Source organism: Apium graveolens, chromosome 6 (assembly GCF_009905375.1).
Source record: "Apium graveolens cultivar Ventura chromosome 6, ASM990537v1, whole genome shotgun sequence".
NCBI classification, from domain to species: domain Eukaryota; kingdom Viridiplantae; phylum Streptophyta; class Magnoliopsida; order Apiales; family Apiaceae; genus Apium; species Apium graveolens.
In genome coordinates this window covers 23,315,772-23,339,118 of record NC_133652.1, presented here as the reverse complement: position 1 = coordinate 23,339,118, position 23,347 = coordinate 23,315,772, and the positions used below count along the sequence as shown (strand labels likewise).

The 23,347-nt window shown below is 34.5% G+C and overlaps 4 protein-coding genes across 6 annotated transcripts; 2 read left to right on the top strand and 2 right to left on the bottom strand.

Moving 5' to 3' along the window:
- Positions 1-926: 926 nt before the first annotated feature.
- Positions 927-4,749, top strand: LOC141666718 (bifunctional UDP-glucose 4-epimerase and UDP-xylose 4-epimerase 1-like). Its single transcript, XM_074472881.1, has 9 exons — positions 927-1,249; positions 2,038-2,087; positions 2,232-2,367; positions 2,861-2,962; positions 3,080-3,307; positions 3,466-3,547; positions 3,894-3,976; positions 4,067-4,158; positions 4,417-4,749. Exons 1-9 carry the CDS (start codon positions 1,052-1,054, stop codon positions 4,499-4,501), a joined length of 1,056 nt encoding a protein of 351 aa, XP_074328982.1. The 5' UTR covers positions 927-1,051; the 3' UTR covers positions 4,502-4,749.
- An 800-nt stretch (positions 4,750-5,549) lies between these two features.
- On the top strand, positions 5,550-9,102 carry LOC141668708 (uncharacterized). Its single transcript, XM_074475696.1, has 4 exons — positions 5,550-5,708; positions 6,697-6,930; positions 7,478-7,577; positions 8,597-9,102. Exons 2-4 carry the CDS (start codon positions 6,751-6,753, stop codon positions 8,851-8,853), a joined length of 537 nt encoding a protein of 178 aa, XP_074331797.1. The 5' UTR covers positions 5,550-5,708; positions 6,697-6,750; the 3' UTR covers positions 8,854-9,102.
- A 567-nt stretch (positions 9,103-9,669) lies between these two features.
- On the bottom strand, positions 9,670-12,540 carry LOC141667898 (cytochrome P450 87A3-like). Its single transcript, XM_074474538.1, has 9 exons — positions 12,280-12,540; positions 11,748-12,069; positions 11,516-11,665; positions 11,037-11,288; positions 10,857-10,946; positions 10,682-10,760; positions 10,497-10,603; positions 10,187-10,314; positions 9,670-10,097 (listed from the first exon to the last, which is right to left on the bottom strand). Exons 1-9 carry the CDS (start codon positions 12,477-12,479, stop codon positions 10,010-10,012), a joined length of 1,416 nt encoding a protein of 471 aa, XP_074330639.1. The 5' UTR covers positions 12,480-12,540; the 3' UTR covers positions 9,670-10,009.
- Positions 12,541-15,618: 3,078 nt separating this feature from the next.
- On the bottom strand, positions 15,619-20,744 carry LOC141666694 (uncharacterized). 3 transcript variants are annotated; one of them, XM_074472838.1, is made up of 14 exons: positions 20,511-20,744; positions 20,357-20,404; positions 20,215-20,275; positions 20,066-20,098; positions 19,589-19,746; positions 19,293-19,427; positions 18,749-18,825; positions 18,359-18,594; positions 17,585-17,641; positions 17,325-17,493; positions 16,745-16,802; positions 16,577-16,662; positions 16,446-16,502; positions 15,619-16,047 (listed from the first exon to the last, which is right to left on the bottom strand). In XM_074472838.1, the coding sequence occupies exons 1-14, from the start codon at positions 20,635-20,637 to the stop codon at positions 15,967-15,969; spliced, it is 1,383 nt and encodes a 460-aa protein (XP_074328939.1). In that variant the 5' UTR covers positions 20,638-20,744; the 3' UTR covers positions 15,619-15,966. The 3 variants fall into 3 exon arrangements, with proteins under 3 accessions (XP_074328939.1, XP_074328940.1, XP_074328942.1); XM_074472839.1 differs by having other exon boundaries at positions 19,589-19,713; positions 20,511-20,742; XM_074472841.1 differs by having other exon boundaries at positions 19,589-19,693; positions 20,511-20,612.
- Between the last annotated feature and the right edge of the window lie 2,603 nt (positions 20,745-23,347).

The window sequence follows — 23,347 nt, the reverse complement described above, 5'->3', positions numbered from 1 at the left end:
GCTCGTAATTATGTCCGTTAAAATTTTCGCTAATAAATTTAACCAATATGTCCAGAAACGGAGAAACAAAGAGCCCGATGACCAATCCGCTAAATTTTCCAATATGACCTTTATAGTATTGCTTTTATAGCAAAGGTACCTGTAGTTCAGTCAAGTTCTTTTAGTATAGTTTTCCCCTTTATTTTTCAATTTTTATCGTTTTGTATTTTTTTTCAGCTTTAGTTGTTTTATATATATTAAACATTTTAAATCATTATTCTAGTAAATTTTATTGTTGATAATAAATTGATATAAGTTAAATATATTTTATTTAAATTTTAATTTTTTTAATAATTAACCTTATTTTTTTAATTTTTAAAATTAGAATTTAAAATCAGCCTCTTCTACATTTCCGCTCATTTCCGCTCTGCGTCCACCTGTGGCGGTTAAGAAAGTAAGGCCCGAGCATGAGCAGTTGGATAAGAAAAGAAGAATGAGAATGATGATATATAGATAGAGCTGTCAAACCGCAAAATAAATAGGCAACTAACTTTCAACACTAGTAACTAAATTAAGAAATACCCGCCAAGAATTATTATTACTAGGGCTTCAATTTTTATCTAATAAGAAATACGGTCTTTTTAATGTGTGCCCCAGTTCAAGTACACATAATAAATACTAAATTTTATAAGTTTAATGTATTTTTATTGGTGAAGTTGTTGTAAATATAGGAATTAGAAGATCAATCAAAATGCACCAAACTGAACAGAGTTCGTGATTATTGTGTGTCATTGGGCACACATCATAAAACCGTTAAGAAATAATCCCACTGTTCTTGCTCCTTATCCGTTCCTATACAGCTCCTCGATTGCCCCAATCATTTATTGCTTGCCCCCCTCCCCTCCCTATCTTATCCTCCTTGTCTATCTTTTTTACGTGTACGTTTTTTTTTATGCATGTATAAATATTTCATCCTTTTCTTTCTCAACTTATAGCCTTCCCCTTCACGGAACTCTTGTTTTTTCTTTGCTCACATCATAAATCTTTTGCTTTGTTTTCGAAAAAGTGATTGATGGGTTCACTTGAGCAGCAAACCATTTTAGTGACTGGAGGGGCTGGATTTATTGGTTCACACACTGTGGTTCAGCTTCTTGAAGAAGGGTTTAAGGTTTTTATCATTGATAATCTTGATAATTCTGTTAAACAAGCTGTTGATCGAGTTCGAGAGTTGGTTGGTCAGGACCTTTCTACTAATCTTCACTTCCACCTGGTAATTTCTCTCTTCTTGTATTTAATAAATTTCTTTATATTTTTCATTTCATATGTAAAATTCAAGAAGATTATGAGTATGTAGAGTCTCTTATGTATTTTTAGATAAATTTGTCGAATAGTATAAAATCATGTTGGGACCTTTTACTAATACCTTAAAGTTTTAGATGGACATGTTACTTCACATGCTATCATAGCTCGGTTTAGGGAAGGGTCTCGGAACCTTTTACTAACATAGACCGGTTACTTAACATGGTATCAAGGCAGGGGTCTCGGGTTCCTGGTTGTGTTTGTTGTTTGTCCAGTGCCATTGAGGGGTGTCTTGAATAGTATAAAATCATGTTGGGACATTTCTCTAGCATCTTAGGTCTTTAGTCTTAGATGGAAGGGTTACTTAACAACATTGGCGATGATGATTTCAACCCATGACCTTGATCTTGGATCTTGTGGGGCATGAGAGGTGATCAAGAGCGAGAGGGGAGGAGTCTTTGCTACTAGACTATGAACAAGTCTTATATTATAAATTAATTTTGAATATGCTAATTTGGGTGCTTGTAAAGTTCTAAAGTTTCAATAATTAGAATTTAGAAAAGAAGAAATTTGAAATTCGTATCTAACTTTGAAATAATTTTATAAAGTGTCTCACTCTCCTCGGATCATAATTGTGGAGTGGGATATAATGAGTATGTTTGGTTTGGTTTTGGATGTTTGTCATATTCTTTCTATATAGTAGGAGTACTTGGGGTCTCATGTTGTGCTGATGTTTTCTTCTTGCCTGGTTGATTGCAGGGGGATATTAGGAATAAGGATGATTTGGAGAAGTTGTTTTCTACAACCAAGTATGTTGGATTTGCCTTTTTTTTGTCTTTGAAATCTTTGTCGTTCTTATGTTTCGTTTCATATTGAAATTTTTGGATTATGGGTTTGTTATTGTTTGATGTGATCATGACAAGTTTGAGCTAATTGTAATCAATGTGAAATAGGTTTGCTGCTGTAATTCATTTTGCTGGCCTCAAAGCTGTTGGTGAGAGTGTTGAGCATCCATTTCGGTATTTCGATAATAATTTGATTGGATCAATTACTTTATACCAGACAATGGCCAAGTATAACTGTAAAAAGGTTTGTTATTTCTCCTCTTGAATATTGTTGCATATTTTTTATTTTTTTAAGAGAATATTGTTACATATATGTTATGTCTAGTGTTGTATGTATATCATTTTCATCGGCAGTCTTGGGATAATCTGGATGACAAGTACTTTTTTCAGTATTATTCACAAGTTTTGACAATTTTTGTCCAAGACAAGTTAGATTCAGTCTCATGTTAAGTTTAATACAACTTTGTTAATTGATTATGCAGTCTTCATTCCTTCCCAATCACCATTGACTTGCCTCTCCTACTACATCGCCTACTACATTAATTAAGATACCATGATCAAAATTTTGAAATTATTAGCAGTCTACTTTATTAGTGAACGATTTCTAAGCAAGCCTAGTATTTGAATTGGTAACAAGTCTATTCTCTCAGTTTGATGTAAACTTTAGCTTCAGCTCCAGATTTTATTTCTTTCTCTCCATAATTTTAATAGGAGAAAATGATTCTGTGGTTTTGTAGTTGGTTTTCTCTTCGTCGGCAACTGTTTATGGGCAACCCGAAAAAATTCCTTGTGTTGAGGATTTTGAGCTGAAAGCTATGAATCCATATGGCCGCACTAAGGTATATATGCACAACTTATGCCATCACAGATACTGAATAAATTATACCTATCTTTCATTGTTAGGTTCAATCAGGTGTAGCTTATCCTCAATAACTTGTCATTTTGTGTTCTGTTAGCTCTTTCTGGAAGAAATTGCACGGGATATTCACAAGGCAGATCCAGACTGGAAAATCATTTTGCTAAGATATTTCAATCCTGTTGGGGCTCATGAGAGTGGTAAACTTGGTGAAGATCCCAAGGGCATTCCCAACAATCTTTTGCCTTATATACAACAAGTTGCTGTTGGAAGATTAGACAAGTTAAATGTATATGGTCATGATTATCCAACACCAGATGGTACTGCGGTATGTGTGATATATTCATGTTGATTTAGTATGTTAATTCTATAGTATTAGGTCATTATTGTGCTCTGTTTTCAGTTAAGGTCTTGTTACCTAGTATATTATGTATTACTCAACTTTCTTGAACAGATGCAGATCTTAACGATTTTATGATTTTACAGATCCGTGACTATATCCATGTTATGGACCTGGCAGACGGTCATGTTGCTGCACTCAGAAAGCTTTTTGCAGCAGATAATATAGGTGATTGCATCATTTTATTGATAAATTACATGCATATACTGATATTCCCGGCGGAGTTATATAGGGGCTAGTGGGGTCTAAAGTCCCCACTAATATATTTTTATAAAAAAATCACATGTAAGTACTTAATAAAAACTGTTTTAAGCCCCCACTAGAAAAAAAATTCAAAGAAATATATTAACTATAATTTTTTTTTTCAATTTTATCCCACATATCTATAATTTTCTGGCTCCACCATTGTAACTCTTACACTTATGCTTTCTAGGTAAGATCTCCAGTTAATAACTATAAGCATGCATACTTTTGTATCATTTTGGGTTTTATGTTACATTATTTTTGCTATCAGGTTGTGTTGCCTACAACCTAGGGACTGGTTGCGGCAGATCTGTGCTTGAAATGGTTGCTGCTTTTGAGAAAGCATCTGGAAAGGTAATCTATCTTGCACTGAGACCAGTGCATTGAAGATAGGAAGCAGTTCTAAACATATTTAATTTATTAAATCTCAAATATATGATACAGAAAATCCCTCTCAAACTATGTCCAAGAAGGCCAGGAGATGCAACGGCTGTGTATGCATCAACAGACAAAGCTGAGAAAGAGCTTGGTTGGAAGTAAGTTTTAAGTTTTCACTATATTACCAGTTTGGAACTCGAGGGGCAACTATTAGATCATTTTATGATAGAAAATTATGAGTCGCATATTAAGAACATGGTTAAGCTTATTTGCTATGAAGTTGATCCTACTAGCTAGGTGATTTCATCCAAACATTCTGGACTTGTTAATCTAAAAAATAAAAATAGAGTTGGACAAGTGTTTTGTGTAATGTTACCATTGCAAGATGATTACGAAAAACTTTAAATTTATGTCAGGGCGAAATATGGAGTAGACGAGATGTGCAGGGACCAGTGGAAATGGGCAAGCCAAAATCCCTGGGGCTACCAGTCCAAGCATTAGTTGGACACAAATATGTTGACAGCCGTAGTTTCTCAAAAGAGTGAAATAATTCAACTTCCTTGGATACCAAAAGGGTTACCAAGTTCCTTAGTTATCCTTTATACCTTATCTGAGAATGAATCAGAATCCCGTCATGTCGAAATAGGGCTCATTTCTTCCTAGATGTCATTGTGTCATGTTGAAAAGAATGAAAGTTTGTATGTGAATTTTCATGTATCAGTGAAATAAGCTGCAGTGGTTTCGTTTCATATCTCAATTCCATTCTGATTTCTGAACCTAGTTGATTGATGTCCAAACTCTGCTAGTCTCTGGTATGAATCCTATAGTATACTCATGTACACATGAATACTTAAATTTATCCAATTGCCTACTATACTAGGAAATAAGCAAGTACATTGCTGATAGGTTTGGTCTTAAGAGAAAAAGCAGCAGCAGCATACATGATTTTGAAATTTGAATAGCTGGAAACATCATTTTATTACACAACCTGCTAATTTTGTAAGCTATTAAAAAGTCGCAAGTCAAGCTATTGGTGAGGATGAATATAAACAAATTTTATTACACACCCTGCGAATTTTGTTAAAGACAATATATGAATGAAAATATTTTATTTAATAAAATAGAATAAAACTACATCCTACCAAATTATTTCTTCATTTTTTATTAACAAATTGGGAGAAACACAATAAAAAATGTCAATTCTACAAAAATTAAGTTAATGTTTTGACGGCAAATATAATACTTCTTTGGTCCCACTCAGTTGTTATCATTTTTTAGAGATTGTCTGGTATATATTTTAAAATGAATATAAAGTATAGTTATAATTTCTTTTTCTGAATAAAAAAAATGTTTAAACTTTTACTCAGAAAAAAAAATTTATTTATAAAACTATACTTTCTATTAATCTTAAAATACGTGTCAGACATTCTTTTAAAAACGACACCCTATTAAAAACGATAACAATTGGGAGGGACTTCGGAAAGAAGTATTGAAAAACAATTTAAATTGATTAACAACATCCCTGACAACAAAAATAAAGAACAACATTTTGATTTAAATTGCACATTTCTAAAGGTAACCAAAAAAAAAACTGCACAAACGACGTCGTTGTAAGCTGAAGTCAACGGTAACGAATTTTCTAATTGGGGGTTCATAAAGTTTCAATCTTTTGGTAGCACCAAGAACACAAAGATTGGATCTTTAACCTGTAAGTAAGCCTCTCCCAATTTTTTTTTTATGTAAGTATGCATTTGTTTGTGTCTATATATACATAAATCTTTTTGTACATGAATAATTTTATATATAATTTTCTTTGCTTGTGTTCTCATTTGGGTTTTCAAGATTTATTTGTTTATTGTGATTAGTATTTTTTGTGGTGTTGAAATATCTTGAGTTGTTTTTTTTTATAATTTAGCTTAATGAGTTGATTATATATATATCAATTTGCTTGTACTGACATTTTGTAGCTTAGTTTTTGTTTCTTTAGGTCTTAGATTTAGGAATGTTGGGTAAGTGCAACATAAAGAATCATTCCCAGTGTTTAAATCCTGTTTTTTTGAAGAAAATGGTAGTTAGTGCACGATTTCATTCGGATTTTAGCTTATGCAATACAAATTCTGGACATTGGAAAACTTTAGATTTTTTTTTTCCAACTGATGTTTAAGTTAGTTTAGTGGTATTACCGAATTATTATGGCGTGTTAGTGTGATTCAATCATGATATCGAGCTAGGAGGTTATACTTGTCTTCTGAATAATGAGCTTCATCCAACTATTAAATATATCTGTAGTGGACCTATTAAATGTGGGGGGATCAGAATATTGATTTTTTCATGTAGTCATAAGCAATTTATGTCTATTAACTCAATATATAGAAGAGACGCTTATTAAGCATAGCGTCAAAATATGTGAAGCGTATATAGAGAAATAATTTTGACGGGTTTTGGTTGCCAGCTAAAGGCCTCAGAAGAGTGTTTGATAAATTTTCATAGTTTAGTTTGTAAATCCCCAAATGAAATTAGCATGAATATTGTTATTCGTCTACATCATTTAATTATGTATAAATATTCAATTCACTTGAAATATTGTACTTAGCATCGTCTTGTTTTTCCTTTGCTTCTCTTCAACTGTATTGTAACTATATTCAAATTTCTTCTTAGCTGTTTTGAGTATGTCTAATATCTATAATTTATGATAGTTCATAGTTTCCGGGCTTAGTGCTTTTCATAAAGGGATATAAGACTATAATAAGATGGATGACAGTGATGGAAGTTTAAAGCCCAGGAGAAAAGTTTTTGTTACAGTTGGAACAACCAGTTTTGATAGTCTTGTTAGAGCAGCAGACACTCGTGAAGTTAAAGAAGAATTATCAAAAAGAGGCTACACCGACCTCGTTATTCAAATGGGCCGTGGCTCTTACTTCCCTACAGAGGTATATATGAATAGTGGATTACATTATGTTGTCTTTTTGGAAATCATGAATAGTCTTAATTGTAGGGTTAACCTTATAATAACATGAAAAAGTTGTGCTACCCTGGACTTTACATGAACGTCCCCTTACTATTAGAAAAGAAACAGATTTGTGAAAATTTAATGACGAATTTATTTATGTTCTCTGCTTTGACTAGGATTTATGTCTGATAAGCTCTTCTAACAATCTGTCTATAATTTTATATCCTTGTCTTGCAATAAAATATTCAAAATAAAGCACATTTTTCCACATGTCGAGAAATACCGAGGGTTATGGTTCCGTCGCATGTTAAATACCCTGATTTTATCATATTATAAAGTTTTCCTTCAACATGTTGGTTCAAAAGGGTATCTGAAGCATAGTATAAAATATTCTGGACCTCTGTTGTAGAATTAATTCCATTCTTTCTTACCTGTAAAAATCATAATTTTGCATATACTTTTTTGATTCAAGGGAACTTTATTTAGTTTGAATTCCTCCTAATAGATTGTACTTATATTTCATACAGTCTAGTGGAGAAGGTGGATCTCTGAATGTAGAGTATTTTACTTTTTCATCTAGCATCGCTGACAACCTGAAAGAAGCATCTCTAGTCATCAGTCATGCAGGTAATAATCAACAGACTAGGAGATGTTCTTGGGAACATTTGAATAGTATCTAGCATTTTTTCCTGGTCCATTGGTTTCTCAAGCACTTAAATGGATGTATTATACATTGGCTTAATCAGACATTGGTTACCTTGCGAGCTGATAAATTGATATGCATCTAGATATCAGTTTCAGCTGCAAATGTAGAAATTATTTTACCTCTTAGTACCTGTCTGTGTGTATGTTAATATGTACTGTCACAGTATCTCCCTCTTGCAATTACAAAAGAGATAACACATTTTGTCCCTTTATATTGCTCTGATTAAATTTGGTCAATTCTGCAACAAGTATACTTAGCCTTTCTCCTATATTTATTGATGTCCAAGTTGTTCACTCTTTGTGAAAGAATTCATCGACGCAGACCAAGGTACAGCTTCCAAATCCAAAGTTTTTAGATATACCTTGGCTTCGTCCCCTAACCATCCACCAACATACAACCATCAACGAAAAAAGTAAAAAGAATTAATAGGGTATTCACAGAAGTCACTATCTTTGCAAGAGTGTTCTCACTTCTCATTCCCCAATTTGACTGCCTTAGTAGTCCTTTTTTGTTCTTTCATTCTGATTGAAATTATTCCAGACAAGATGATTATACGTAGGAGAAAAATTGAAGTCTCCATTGGTTAGACAGTAAAAGGCATGATGTTATAAAATTATCGCCTTCACTTATTTTCACGAAGTTACTTTTGAGTTAAAAGTTGGAGCATCTGTGTATTACTGTTACCTATGTGCAAAACAAGTACTACCCGAGACCGTCAGGTGGCATGTTTTAAACTTTCAGTCACAAACACATGATTAAGATATTTAAGAAACCAGAAATGTTCCCTAGCATTCTAGCCCAGGGGATACCTTCACCCATGCTTACAAGAGGTCGACTGTTCAAGTCTTAGTGGAGACAAATGTGTGCATGATTATTAAATTCTTGTAATTGACCTTGCCCAAAATTACATAAATGGTTTAACCAGAGTAATTTCCTGCAGGCTCGGGTAGCATCTTTGAGACACTGCGGCAGGGTAAACCACTTATTGTGGTGGTAAATGAGGATTTGATGGATAACCATCAAAGTGAGCTAGCGGAAGAACTAGCAGAGAGAAAACATCTGTTTTGTGCTCGCCCCCAAACGCTTTACAATATTATTGCAACTATGGATCTGGACACTCTCATTCCATACAAATCAGGTGATGCGGTGCCAGTAGCTAAACTCATAAATAGATATCTGGGATATCCTGATGATTAATGAAATTGTACAGATGTATTCTTTCAGGGGTATACAGTATACTTGGGAAATGATTCAATTCCTTCTGATGTATACTTCTGTATTTAACCATTAACTTTTAAACTTGCATTACAGTGTCAAGTATGAAATACCTGTCTGTAATTTTTTTGAATCCGTCATGCAAATTTTACCCTTGTAAAATTTTGAACCCTGGCACGATTTTTGTTGGAGTAGAATTTAAGCAGAGATTTCAACTTCATTTTAGTCGAAGGTGAGGGGCTTCTGTATATTTTTGCCTTGTGATACGTTTATATTCTTTTAAATTCATAAGCTGATAGCTCACAAGTCACAAGTCAAACTATAACTATCTTATCATGTATTAATATTTCTGTTAACAATTAGTTTCTATGAGCTACAGCCTGCAGCTTAAAAGGACTAACTAATAAATTTATAACGAACGGTAGATTTAAGCGAGTAAAGTTATTGAATGTAATTTGTAATAATTCTTAATCCATAAGTATGCATATAGAAAACCAGGACAGGGAATTGAAGAATTACGAAGCAAACTCCTTCAACCAAAGGCAAGATGATATAATGGGCTACCGGAGACAAAGGAAGAGAATCTTCTTATAAACAGTTTGTTTAAAATTTCCAGGCATACTGATAAAATTAAGAGGAACTACGAAAAGCATGATAGATGACACACAATCAGTACACCACACTAAGAATGATGCTTTCTTGTTTTGTTCAAGTTCATACAACCTCATTATTTTTATCACCACTAGACTGGAGGGGATAATGAGGTTTGTTCAAGAGATACTTGTGGTCAGTAACACAAATATTAAGAGGCATTCTGGGACTAAAACTTTGTATACATGACTGACAAGAGCCAGAAAAATACTAGATTTTACGAGCAAATTCATATAATAAGTTACACATTGATCTTTCTACATACAGTTCTGTGATATTCCTAAATCCAATCCAAGGCTAAACTTTGTAGAAGTGCAAAACTTTGTGCCAATCCCTAGGAAAATGTCTTGTGGATCGTAGTTCTCATTCCTTCTACCCTTTTATGTGGAGTTCGAGCTAATTTGATTTGCCTTTGGAAATACAAATTATCTTTGCTTATTCATCTTTAGGAGGCTTGACAATGAATGGTGTTAGCTCTGTCTTTCAATCATTTGTCAGATATCTTAATATGGACACCATTGGGGAATTGTAAACCAGGAGTACGGACGATGTCTCCTCCTTTGACAAGTAGGAACCTAATGATGTTAGAAGTAAGAGGTAAGTGCTCTTTCATTTTTAATACTCAACTTAGAATGTCACTGATCACTCTGTGCTTAAAGCTTACCTGTATTTGGTGACCAGGCAGTGGAGAAAAACTGCCATCTGAACTTTAGTGAAATCTGTTCCAACGCAAAATCTCATTCCACCTCCAAATGCCATGAAATTTTTTGATGCACCTTTTTGTTCCATCTCCTGCATAATTTATACACAGTACATGAGAGTTTAGAACCAAAAAAAAAAATCTAGCTATTAAGTTCTCTGAAGTCGGCTGGGGGGGGGGGTATATTGAGCCAGCTCATTTTTCTTGCTCTCGGACTGCTTACAAAAGCAGAAAATGTAATTGAGCACTATATATGTTGAGATCATTGACTAACCTCCCATCTCCGTGGGTTAAATACAAGAGGGTCTTTGTATGCTGAAGGGTTCAGATGCACTGCTGGAGGACAGACCATAACTGCCCAACCAGCTGGAATAGTATGTCCTGCATCAGTACCAATACTTCATCACTAATTATGCTTATAAAAATCTTGAAAATTCATCGTAACATAATCTTACTTACCTTTGAACTTGATGTCCTTGAGCGCTTTTCTGAATACTCCTGGAACTATATTTGCCAGTCTAGCAGTTTCATTGATGAACTGCAGTAACGATAGCAATTGAGCACGATAGAACTACTCGTAAATATATTTCAATGATATTGTAAGAATCATACATATGTGGATCTTTTAACTCACCTGGATTGTAAACTTCATTGATTTGTATTCTTTCCATGTAAGTCCATCATCCATGTTTTTCCTTCTGCTTAGTATTGCATCATGTTCATCCTGTTCATTGTATAAACAGCATCTCAGTGTGTTTCTTGTGATGTTAAGTAGGTTTTCTTTTTTTGTTTTGAGAAAAAAATCATTACTTACTGTTAATTCTTTCAGGACATGTGGATGGTCTGCTAGGATTTTGATCGCATAAGTTATGGCCAGGGAGGTTGTCTCAAAGCTAGCAAACAGTAACACAAACATCAAATCCAAAGCAATTGCTTCTGTAAGAACTGTATCCTTTCTTTGTAGATCTTCAAGAACGTAATCAAAGAAATCTCTTTGAAGCTTATTAGGAGTCACCCGTCTCTCTTCTAGCATATGCTTCAACATCTTCATCGCCTTCTTTCGCCCCTGAACAATCACATAAGTGATGAATCTAAAGAATGTGATACATTTGTATGCACAAGGAACAGTTGAGTCGCTAGTGCACTAGTTAATGACTTCTGTCTTCGACCAACATCATATACTTAAACCCTCGTGCTTTTTTTTTAGTTAGGACTGTTTTAGTTGTGTATTTAGTTACAAAAACTTTTTTAATGGATCAGGTTTAAAATGATGTTCAGGTTTTAATAATGTACCTGTAAACACTTGTGGTAAGCCGTTCCAGGAATGTTGATTGGGAAGGAGATTAACCCCTTTATAAAAGCTACAAAATTCTCCCGTAGATTCTCTGACGATTTCTCTGGATCATGACTGATCAATTTTTTAGCAGTCAGATCAAATATCATCTGCAAATCCGATGCATAAGCTGATTAATATGTAGTACGAATTTCTCTCACCAATGATACACGGAAATAAGCCAATACTTACTGTTGCACTACTGTCCTTCATTTCTACACTGTCCTGCTCCGACCACATCTTCAGGTGTCTTCTTGCTGCCATTTCGACTTCAGGAAGCATATTTTTTAGGCTTTCAGGACCAAACAAGTTCAGTACCATGCCTTTGAGGTATTTGTACATGAACCCATGCAATGAACCTACATTCTGCTTCCCAAAAATCTCTGTAAAGGTATCAGGATACCAGCTTTGAAACAATTCGCCCTCTTGCTGGAAAACATAGTGACTAAAGTCTGGATCTGCTGTTACTATAAGTGGCCGTCCCACCAAACTAGTCCGAAAAATTGGTCCATATCTGGAAATGAGAACAATTACTTTAGGAATATGTGATATTCAACATTGATTTTATTATACTAGGATCAACTAAATATGTAAGTCATGCATATGTGTAAATAGTCGTATCCTGACTAACACAGTGATAATTTACAATGTAAGAAGAGAAGCATGCAATGTGAATGTAGCATTTATTTTTGAAATAACATTCATATGGTCTAGTAGCTGTTACCTTCTAATTCTTTCTTTGATAAAGGGCTGGATGTCGGATGATGAGTTGGGGGCAAAAAACTGAAGTGTTTCGCCTAGAAGTGGCAAGCCCATTGAACCAGGGGGCAGCACACCATTGCATTTAGGATTTCTCCATTTGTAAATCCAGTGCAAGATACTTATAGCCAGGAAAGCTGTTATGATTAATGCAGCCGACCACATGTTTATGCAATGAAACTCAAGTTAGTAATATCTTAACGTTCGAACTGTTGATTATTCGAAGTTTTTTCAGAGGATTAAGGATTGAAATGATGGCATGTGTTTAGTAGCTTGAATTTAGTGACTTATATAGGCTGCCTAGATTCAGCAACAAGTAAATATTTTTATGTGAAGTTGGCTTTTTGTTAGTTCTTGCATGGTCTAGTTCCTCAAAAAGTAGTACAAGTAGTTGAGACAAGTATTAGATAGCTAAAAGTTTTGTCTAAACCCCACTTATCCCGAGTTAGTGACCTTGCTAATACTACATATTAGTATCAAACTTTAGTTAGCATTGCTATGAAGCTTACAAGATGTTTCCATGTCTTGTCACCTTTGAATGCTGGCATTCTCCAAAGTGCTGTAATGTGGTAGGTATGTTTCTCTAGTTGCATTAATCAAAGGTTAGCTAGGACTTAGCAGTAACAATCTCTGGCCAAGAAGTAATATTAAGACTAAATCTTGAAGATATATATATGACAACTTGCTAGATTTCCATTTTATTCACTGACTAAATTAGATTTCTATGATCTAATCTTAGATATCTCATACCCCTCTCTCAAATCACATTCCCACTGACGATGGATATAATTAGGGGTGTAATCGAGCCGAGCCGAATACTGGTAGGCTCGGCTCGAGCACAATTAAAATAGTTCGGACTCGAGCTCGACCGAGCCTTTAATTTCAAGTTCGAAGCTCGGCTCGTAAAAGGTTCGGTAGGCTCGAGTTCGACTCGAAAACTCGAATTAATTCACTAAATATTACTCCCTCCGTCCCACTCTTTTGTTTACGTTAATTTTCGGCACGTTTTTCAATGCTCGTTTAAAATATAGTTTCGTAATATTTTTTTAAAAAAAAATTGAATAAAAAAACTTTTATTCAAAAAAAAAATCTGAAAAAACATTATGAAACTATACTTTATACAAGTCTCGAAATGCGTGCTGAATAGTAACGTAAACATCTCAATGGGACGGAGGGAGTAACAAAAATTTAAAATAAGATCGGTTCGACTCGAGTTCGGCTTGAGTTCGGCTCGAGTTCAACTCGATAAAAATAAATAATATATAAAAAATATTAAATATTTACATAAAAATACATTTATAATAAAAAAAAATAATTGAGGTTCGATAAGGCTCATGAATCTTACGAGCCGAATAATTTGAAGCTCGAGCTCGGCTCGGTTAAAAATTAGAAAAACTCGAGCTCGAGCTCGGCTCGATTATTTTCGAGCCGAATTCAAATTTTTTACGAGCCGAGCTCGAGTAGCTCACGAACAGTTTGGATCGTTTATACCCCTAGATATAAGGAATGCGTATCAGATTTTAAAAACAGTAAAACAAACCTGAGTTTGGAATGAACAAAACTCATACATGATACCACGAAACAAACGACCCCTAAATGGTTTCGTGGATTACCCTCTAAATATCGATCTACTTTTATGGTCAAGAAACTACGAGATTATACGCTATACACAGACCTATGAAATCCTTATATACAGACCATGCGCATCGCAAGGGATATATGATACGCAACACAAAAATGTTCATATAACCCTTGCAATGTTCCTGATATCCGTTGATGTATTACTTGCATAAATTTGGTTTACTGTATTATGAGGCATTTTTTTAACAAGTTTCGTTTTTCCGAATCACACTTGTCTATAGTCTGAGCAACTAGTCCCCATGGCAAAAGCTATTCGGACCTTTGATGTGCTACAACTTGAGCATTTAGGTAGTTTTAACTGCTTCAAGAATAATTTAAGCGCACGTACTCGTCTAGTTAATCTCAAATTAGTCAATTAATTACTAGATGTAACCCTAACCTCGGACCATGTTTGATTTAAAAACATCAGATGTAACAAAGTACAGACAAAAAGTGTCAAAGGAGTGATGTAAAGTCCATTATTTCCGGGTTGACTATGGTACTGTATAGGATAAATTATAGGAGCTGTGGGGAAAAAATGAAGTTTTGAAACTTGAGAAGATTCGTCGCAGGTAATCACACTACTTTGACTCTACTTGAGAAGAAGATTCATAGGTAATGCCGTTACTTGGCTGTATTGTAAAGCAGCGTTTGCAACAAACAACTCTCTCTCAATATTACAACTCATGCACACTTCCATTTGCTAAATCCACTCACCCCACCTAAGCCTTCATTCTTTCGGTGATTTGTGCTAATCACATCACTGATCATCCATTCCATCCTAGTTGTAATTTGTACAGACGTAAAGTAGATAAATGTTATTTTCAGAGTATTTTTTTCTATTTTCAGATGAATGGAGCGTAAAATTATCAAATAACCCTCATTAGGGAATGCACATAAGTGTGATCCAAAATATTATAATTTTGAATATAATGATTCTATGTTTTGAATTAATATCATTCTATGTTTTCCTAAATCCCGTTCTACATACATTATGAACATGTGTCATGATGCATTCTTCTATTGTCTAATCAATCAATAATGCAAATTCAAAGTGGGGTTTCTTTGTTGATGAAAGGTGAACAATTACTAAAATTAGACGAATTCATATACGTTGAATTGAAAGCTTACCCATCTATTTGAGTTGGAGAGATCACCTAATGAAATAAAGAGTTATACTTATAACAGCTTAATTAAGGACCTATTTTGGAAGTGTTATTAATAAAATTAAAATTGAGATAATTACATGTTCTAAGAAGTGAAGTTCTATGGAATGATTCAGTAAAGGATGAAATTTAATAAGCAAGGTGGAATTAACTTAAACAGTATACCTCTTAAAGTGGGGAGACATAAAGTGAGGTCCTACTTGTCTGTGACTCAACATTTTGGTGATCAGATGGTGGGGAACTTACTTTTAAAGGATCCCCCTCCCCCTCCTTCCACATCAGACGGGACACTGTGTTAGATGTGATGAGTTGGCATGTCTGCCACTTGGACAATTGTCTCTTTATTTAATCGACAACTATAGAAAATTTGATCATTCACATGGTTCAACCTTAAAAACATTACATCCCCCTAGCTAGGTTAAAACTAAAGCATTCCCATCATAAATCTGCTTATGCAGCCGGTAATGAAAACAAAATAACGTCTCCTCCAGTAGTGTTTGGTAAGTAATTCCTCGAGATCAATAGTCAATAATTCAAGATCTAGGTTAGCTTGGCTGATGCAAAATGCATATGCTTATCCATGAGTACAAGACATCAACAATTCCTTTTATACAATAATACACAGAAAACCAGTTTAACTAGTGCATTGCAGATTGTTGTACAACTGCCAGGGCTCGAGTTCAGTATACTGCTTTCATATAGTAAACAGCTGCCTTCTAGAATACATGTTAACCATGTCCAGACTTCGCGGGGAGGACAACCATTAACGATGCCAAGCTGTTGTGCCGGGTGAATACCTCTGCATCAGAGGCTAAAATGACAAAGTGACAGCTAGGTTAAGCTCTCTTTTAGCATTATCTGCCTTGTTAAGTTGTGGTTGTACATAGCTTCCTTATCTTTCTATCATGGTTAAGAATGGCGTTCACACTTTCGACCACCAGAACAATCTGCATAGAAAATTTTAATTGTATCACAAACTAGATGTGTTAAAAAATTTATCCATGCTTTCCCCGTGAAGGGTGCTCCGATATTTCTGACCTCTTTGCTAATACTTGAACAAAGACTAAAAATGAAAAAAAGAAAAAATCAAACGCAAAAACATCTATCCATGCTTTCCCCGTGAAGGGTGCTCCAATATTTCTGACCTCTTTGCTAATACTTGAACAAAGACTAAAAATGAAAAAAAGAAAAAATCAATTGCAAAAACATCAGATTCTAAAGGCCAAGAATGAAAAGAATCCAAACACGACTGGAGCTCTAGAAGATCCAATACTATAACCACATATATGTGTAGCATTCTTGAAATTTTTTATTGATTTTAGTAATTTGACTACAAATGACAAACCTGGAAGCAAGCATAAGCCATTGCAGTTGCAAAGTAGAAGTTTGCATTGCCAGTTCCCTGTAATTACTGTCAAGTTAACTTCCACCATATAAAATGAAAAACTAATGTGTAATTTTCAGACAGATAAATACCCTCCATATCCATAGGTTGTGCATTACAGGGCTGAGAAGAGATACCCCCACATACCCAGAGAAGAGAAAAAAGGAGAACTGCATATCTGCAGGAAATCAACTACATGGTATTAGCCCGACCAACGTACAGGCCGCCAATGAGAAAAAAACAGATTTCTTATCAGTTACCTGCTAGTTCATTGACAAACAAGCTCAACAAACCCAAGTATAGGGCTGAATCTCCTACCTGACCAATGAATAATGATAGACATGTAAGCAAGCATATCCAACAATCTTTTTCATCTGGAAATATGCAAAACCAAACAGAATTTAACATAGTCATCTGTGCCCTAAGATTATTACAGCCTGCATACTAATTATTCGACACTTATAAGACAATTTGAACACGGACAATAAGAACTTTCTCTCAGTATCTAGACGTTAGCAGTATCCTTTGCTGGCTGGCTGGCTGGCACTGGCAGGCACCATATTCAATACTTCACACTATAACATGAGATTATAATATGAAAGAGTTAATTTGGAACATTAAACCAAGATGCATTTAGGATAAACAAGATACTACGGGGTTTTTTGACAAAGCTTCTCCAGAGTTTCACTTGATTTAAGATTCACATTATAAGTCATAGACGATGGTAATTTCTACATATCAGAGAGCCGTAAACTGAAAGAGGAGTAAGAAGATGCTGTATATATTATACTAAGCCCAATATACGAACATGTAATTGTAGGTAAAAACCTAAAAACTTACTGAAGGATATGATTTGAGGATCGAAGAGATTGCAATGTACACAAAAGCCAGGAAACAAGGCCGGTGGTTCAGCCTTATTGCTAATGGAAGCAACATGAAGAGAATGTTGACATGGAAAACTATCAAGAAGAAATTTCTGAAAAAATCAAAAACTTCCGCAAAGAAGTACCTGCGATGAACGTAGCACAAAATATTACATAGGGAGACGATTAAATCTTTACTAAAATTACTAAAATCATTTGGAAAAGTATATTACTCACCAGAGGACACCAATATTGGGAGATAAATCTTCTACAGTGAGCATAAACCCATAGGTTCTGCATTAATCCATAAAAATGGCAAAACAAAATTCAAAACTATTTAATTGTAGATAGAATTCCTTGGCAAAAAGAAGCCTATATAGTGAATATCATTCTTGTGACTTATGATTCAATAACTAACAAAATAATAACATTATAAGCTTCCTAATACTACATATCTTGTCAATTTGAAGATATATAAGTGGTTGACACATACTGGGAAACAAGTGATCAATCCATACTATTAAAAATATACATTGAATTCAACAGAAGAATGTTATAATGGTAAGCATGTCATATTGGATACTCGTGTCTCTAATTAGACAAACAGATTGAAGTGCAAGCATCTTTATCAAAGCATATTATAGTGATATTAATTGATCATTTAGGTGGCACCCGAATGAAACTGTTACAAAGTGAAGATTTCGGAATATCAATCTAAGATTAATTGTATATATATTCATGTGGCAGGTATTCATCTCTTTTTAAAAGGAGGGCTAGAGCCCATAGGTTAGCCATCTACCTAATCTCACGAAGTGAAATAGAGATTGAGGGGTAATATGTGAGTGAATTCATTTTGGGATACATCTACTTATTGAGTACAAAGGCACACACAGACTTGGACATTCATATGTTTCTATTACCAGGCATATCATGCTGAGTGCTTTTGGAAAGCTTATTGTATTCACATAAAGAAGGAATAGATTATTAAAGATCTGCATGGTAAGGATTTACCTCTGTAACATCTCCTGTAGGCCACCATACTCTTTCATGTATAATCCGCATAGGATGAACACACATGATGCAAATATAGATGCCCACAAAAAGAAAAGCACAACTGATGTCCATGAGAAATAAGTTGGTTGTGCTGATTGTTTTGATAAAATATCATTTTTAATTTTAGACAGATTCTTTTTCAAGAACAGCTTCCTTGGTGGTGAATCAGGACCATAACCTAACAAAAAAATCACCTGGAGCAAAATGATTAAGAGTAATAAGATCATCAGCTTCACAATTAGGATCTTTCTCTGAATAATTTTATTGTTTTATTATTTGCCTTCACAATTAAGATCTAGGGGCATGTACGGGGCATAGTGGAATACAAAAAGAAGAGAAGCTGCATACTGGTATGATAAGAATCGCAGGATACAAAGCCACTTGTGAAGAGACAACCCATCCAAAAGCTGCCAAAGGAGGTAATCCTGTTGTAGTATAAAGCAAAGATGAATGGTTATGATACTGGGACCAACTAGTACTTCATGTTAGGAGAACTTTGCTAAAAGGAACTCTTCTTATAAAAGAAAGTTTTAAATTTGATTTTACATTACACACTTGGATATACATATAATTAACTTGCGACTTATACCAGCAGCATACCTTTAGACATTATCTAGAAATCATGATAAATTAGTTCACTAAAACGCCACTGATGCAGGGCTTGAAAACACTTTTCAACATGAAATGCCAACCAGATTGTGGCCCAAAGTTAAACAAGGGCCCTAGTATCATAGAATTATACACCCAATTTTTATTTTCTAATATTAAATAACATAATTATATTTAGTAGTATAGACATAAGGTAGAGCAACCCACTAAAATAAAAAATATCGTGACACCTACTGAATCAATTTGCACAATTAAATTGAAAGAAAACCCTCAGTTTTCTTACTCTTACAGGCTCCGTAAAGGGTCAAGATAATGAAAAAATTCTCAATTGGAGATGTTGAAGAACCAACACAAGTGAATATGGTAAAAGGATTCCACAAGTACACGAGAGCAGCAATATCTCCAGCCGATAGAAAATCTGGTTGAAAAAGTAAAAAATTAGATCTTTGTATGTGATGGGGGGTAAAAGAACACATAGAAAGTTGTATAAAAAATCAAAATGAATGAGTATATAGATGTATGTGGGGTGTGTCCGAAAAGGAACTTCAGTAGGGTGGTCAAAGAATAATTATTTGTTACCTGGATTGTCAACAAGTTTGCCTAAATTTAAGGAATTTAACTTCTTACTGCAAGCCGCTTTTAGATTGTGGCCAATTGCACGAATGAGCATGGCAGTGGCAAAATCTGCGATCACAAATACCAAACTGTATCCAAAATGTGTTGATATTAAGTTGCATCTACAAAATTAAACCAGAATACAACTTGGATACAATAATGAAGAAAAACTGTCGATTTTGACCAGTTCTGAACTGTGATAACTGATAACTACACTAGTTTGCAATAAGTATAGTAAATTTCCCCTTATGCTGTAAGCTGTATGTCACTCTTAATCAGGTCTTATTGCAGCTTACTCAGAAATAACCATTCATAATGTTTGTTTTCCAATCTATCCCTAACAATAAATCACATAAAATCTAAAGTTCCTGCATGTATGTTATTAAAAATACAATATGTTAAAACATAGCAAATCAAGCAGCAAGATAAGGCAAAACATACCTGCACAATACATGAGGAGGCAGTCCTTCAATTCTGCAAACCCGCAAATACTAAACATAAAAAACTCGAAAATGCGCAGCTAACACAATAAAGACTCTGAACTATCACTAAAAATCAAATATTTTTTAAAAAAATGAGAAATTGTTTACCTAATAACAGTAACTGGACCGAGAAGTGAGAGTAAAATCGGAGATCCATGGTACATAGAACCTAATAAAATCACCATCCAACTCAATTAAAAAAAAACTAGTACAAAAATGCACTTAAAACAAAAGGGGTAAAAGGAGGAACCGGCATAAGGGGAAATAGATGATTGCTTCAACCAGTATCCTTCAGCCACTGCAAAAAAAGAAAGAAAAAGAAAAAGACCCAATTGCATTAAGAAGTTGAATTATATATACACAAAAGCATGTAAGTAATTAAAGAGAAGGGAGGAGATTGTTACAGCGACGGAGGCTAGTGAGAGGAGTGGAAAGTTCAGGACGAGATGATAAATTGAAGAGATTGTGAGGAAAGTATATTAGAATTAGTCTCAGTAGTATTGATGCCCATGTCCACTTCCACAACCCCATCTCTCTCTCTCTCTCGATCTCTCTGGATCTTGTTTACACTTGAGTTTCTTGATTCAGGGTTTTGGAGTTTGGACCTTGTTCTGCTCCGCTACCATTACGACGCCGTTTCTTCATTCATCTTTTAAATACGACACATCGGGTAAAAAGGTTACTGATGTTAAAAAAAATCCCATAATAATCCGATAATGATATAAATAAACTATAAACCGTAGAGTAAGAAAAAAAAATCTCAAAAATTTACTTCCATGATTGTTCAACTACAAATGACTAGATAAAACTTCTATTTACAATAGAATTTTATCAACTATACTAAGAAAACTTTATAGAGGTTAACAAAATCTTGATTTTCGTGACAAACTTCCAATATTAAATTAAGTCTTTCTTCATAATTATCGCGAGTCTTGCTTAATAAGTATCGCGAGTCTTCCTTGATAAGTTACAATCATTATTATAACACTCCCCCTGATTGTCAAATGTGAGTATTTCAAAGATTGACTGCCTCGTTAAAACCTTGTAAGGAAAAATCCGGTGGGATAAAAATCTTGAAGAAGGAAAATGAGTACAGTCTCCCCCTAAATAAAATATCTCACATATTGAAATCATGATATAATATGTTCTTCAATCTTCGCATTCCGATATTATTTCGTAGCTTTTCAAAAGTTGATGTTGGTAGTGACTTTGTAAGTATATCCGCTAGATTATCACATGATCGAATTTGTTGTACCTCAATATCTCCATCCTCTTGTAATTCGTGAGTGTAGAAGAATTTTGGTAAGATGTGTTTTGTTCGATCTCCCTTGATATATCCTTCCTTTAACTATTTAATGCAAGCTGAATTATCTTCAAACAAAATAGGGGGGTCGTCTGTAACATTTGATAATCCACATGAATGTCAAATATGTTGGATTATGGATTGTAGCCAGACACATTCCTTACTTGCTTCACGGATTGTTAGTAATTCTGCGTGATTTGATGAAGTTGCAGTCATGGTCTGTTTTGTAAATTTTCAAGAGATAGCAGTACCGCAATATGTGAATAGGTAACATGTATGTGATCGTCCAACATGAGGTCTGACAAGTATCCAACATCGCATATCCAACCAGCTGTAATTTCGAATTATTTGGAAATAATAATCCAAGATCAATTGTCCCGCGAAGATATCTCAATATATACTTGATTCCATCCCAATGTCTTTTAGTTAGATCTGAACTGAATCTTGCTAATAGATTCATAGCAAAAGCAATATCAGGTTGTGTGTTGTTTGCGAGGTACATAAGAGCGCCAATTGCACTGAGATATGAAACTTCTGGTCCAAGTGGATATTCATCTTCTTTTTTGGGACAAAATGGATCTTTTTCAACTTCAAGTGACCGAACCACCATTGGTGTAGTTAGAGGATGAGATTTGTCCATGTAAAATCAATCAAAAACTTTTTATGTGTAGGTTGATTGATGAACAAATATTCCTGAAGATAAGTGTTCCACCTGTAAACCTAAACAAAACTTTGTCTTTCCAAGATCTATCATCTCAAACTCATTTTTCAAATAATTAGCAGCATTAGTAATATCTTCAGAAGTATTTATAATATTCAAATCATCCACATATACAGCATAATAACGAAACCAGTTTGAGATCTTTTAATATACACACATGGACACACTTTATCATTAACATACCCATCATTCAATAGGTATTCACTAAGCCTGTTTACCACATACGACCAGATTGTTTCAGTCCATATATTGATCGTTGTAATTTAACTGAGTATAAATGACGAGTCTTAGTCTCATCTAATTTCAATCATTTGGGGATTTTTATATAGATATCACTATCAAGTGATCCATATAGGTAGGCTGTCACAACGTCCATTAGGCGTGTTTCCAATTTTTCTATACAAGCCAAAACGAAAAGTAACTCAATCCACCACAGGAGAGTAAGTTTTCTAATAATCAAATCCAGGCCTATGAGAGAATCCCTGGGCTACGAGCCGAGCTTTATATCTTACAATTTCATTTCTCTCATTTCGTTTTCATACAAATACCCATTTGTTCTCAACGGGGACCATACCAGCCGGTGTTCGGACCGCAGGTTCAAATACATTTCTCTTGCGCAAGGATTGCAATTCTTCCTGGATTGCAACTTTCCATTTTGGTCAATCATCTCTTTGTCGACATTCTTCCACATTTTGTGGTTCTGGATCGGAGTTCATAATAATATCACATATCACGAAAAAATATATTCATCATCAACTTCAATACTCCCACGATCCAATAATTTCCCGTTATATACATAACTCAATGAGATCTTATAAATTTCAGGTACCTTTGCTTTTACAGAAGTAAGTGCCACTTCAGGGGCAATATCCTCTTCTAGAGGCAATACCACTTCTGGTTGTTTTGTCACTGCCATTTCAGGGGTTTTAACCTCTTCGGGAGGTGATACCACTTCTGGGGTATTGACTGGATTTGCCACTTCAGAGGCATGTCCAATCGTTTTCCGTTTTTGTGGTACAACATCTTTTGCACCAATTGGTCTACCGCGCTTCTGGCGTGGTTTTGAATTATTAATCAATTCTTCAGGAACTGATTTATGAATAGGCATTTCAACCATTGTTGGGGCATTAATTGCAGGTATATGTGATTTAACAATATGGCTAGAATCACTAAAAGCATCTGGCATTTGATTAGCAATATTTTGTATATGAATAATT

Coding starts and splice junctions, on each gene's coding strand:
- LOC141666694 (XM_074472838.1), bottom strand. CDS start 20,637: ATGGGGTTGTGGAAGTGGACATGGGCATCAATACTACTGAGACTAATT. Junction 20,405..20,510: donor TCTCACTAGCCTCCGTCGCT/GTAACAATCTCC, acceptor CTTTTTTTGCAG/TGGCTGAAGGATACTGGTTG. Junction 20,099..20,214: donor GGTCCAGTTACTGTTATTAG/GTAAACAATTTC, acceptor GCGGGTTTGCAG/AATTGAAGGACTGCCTCCTC.
- LOC141666718 (XM_074472881.1), top strand. CDS start 1,052: ATGGGTTCACTTGAGCAGCAAACCATTTTAGTGACTGGAGGGGCTGGA. Junction 1,250..2,037: donor CTAATCTTCACTTCCACCTG/GTAATTTCTCTC, acceptor GGTTGATTGCAG/GGGGATATTAGGAATAAGGA. Junction 2,368..2,860: donor CCAAGTATAACTGTAAAAAG/GTTTGTTATTTC, acceptor GTGGTTTTGTAG/TTGGTTTTCTCTTCGTCGGC.
- LOC141667898 (XM_074474538.1), bottom strand. CDS start 12,479: ATGTGGTCGGCTGCATTAATCATAACAGCTTTCCTGGCTATAAGTATC. Junction 10,947..11,036: donor ATGTCCTGAAAGAATTAACA/GTAAGTAATGAT, acceptor TACAATGAACAG/GATGAACATGATGCAATACT. Junction 10,604..10,681: donor CAAGGACATCAAGTTCAAAG/GTAAGTAAGATT, acceptor GTACTGATGCAG/GACATACTATTCCAGCTGGT.
- LOC141668708 (XM_074475696.1), top strand. CDS start 6,751: ATGGATGACAGTGATGGAAGTTTAAAGCCCAGGAGAAAAGTTTTTGTT. Junction 6,931..7,477: donor GCTCTTACTTCCCTACAGAG/GTATATATGAAT, acceptor TATTTCATACAG/TCTAGTGGAGAAGGTGGATC. Junction 7,578..8,596: donor TCTAGTCATCAGTCATGCAG/GTAATAATCAAC, acceptor AATTTCCTGCAG/GCTCGGGTAGCATCTTTGAG.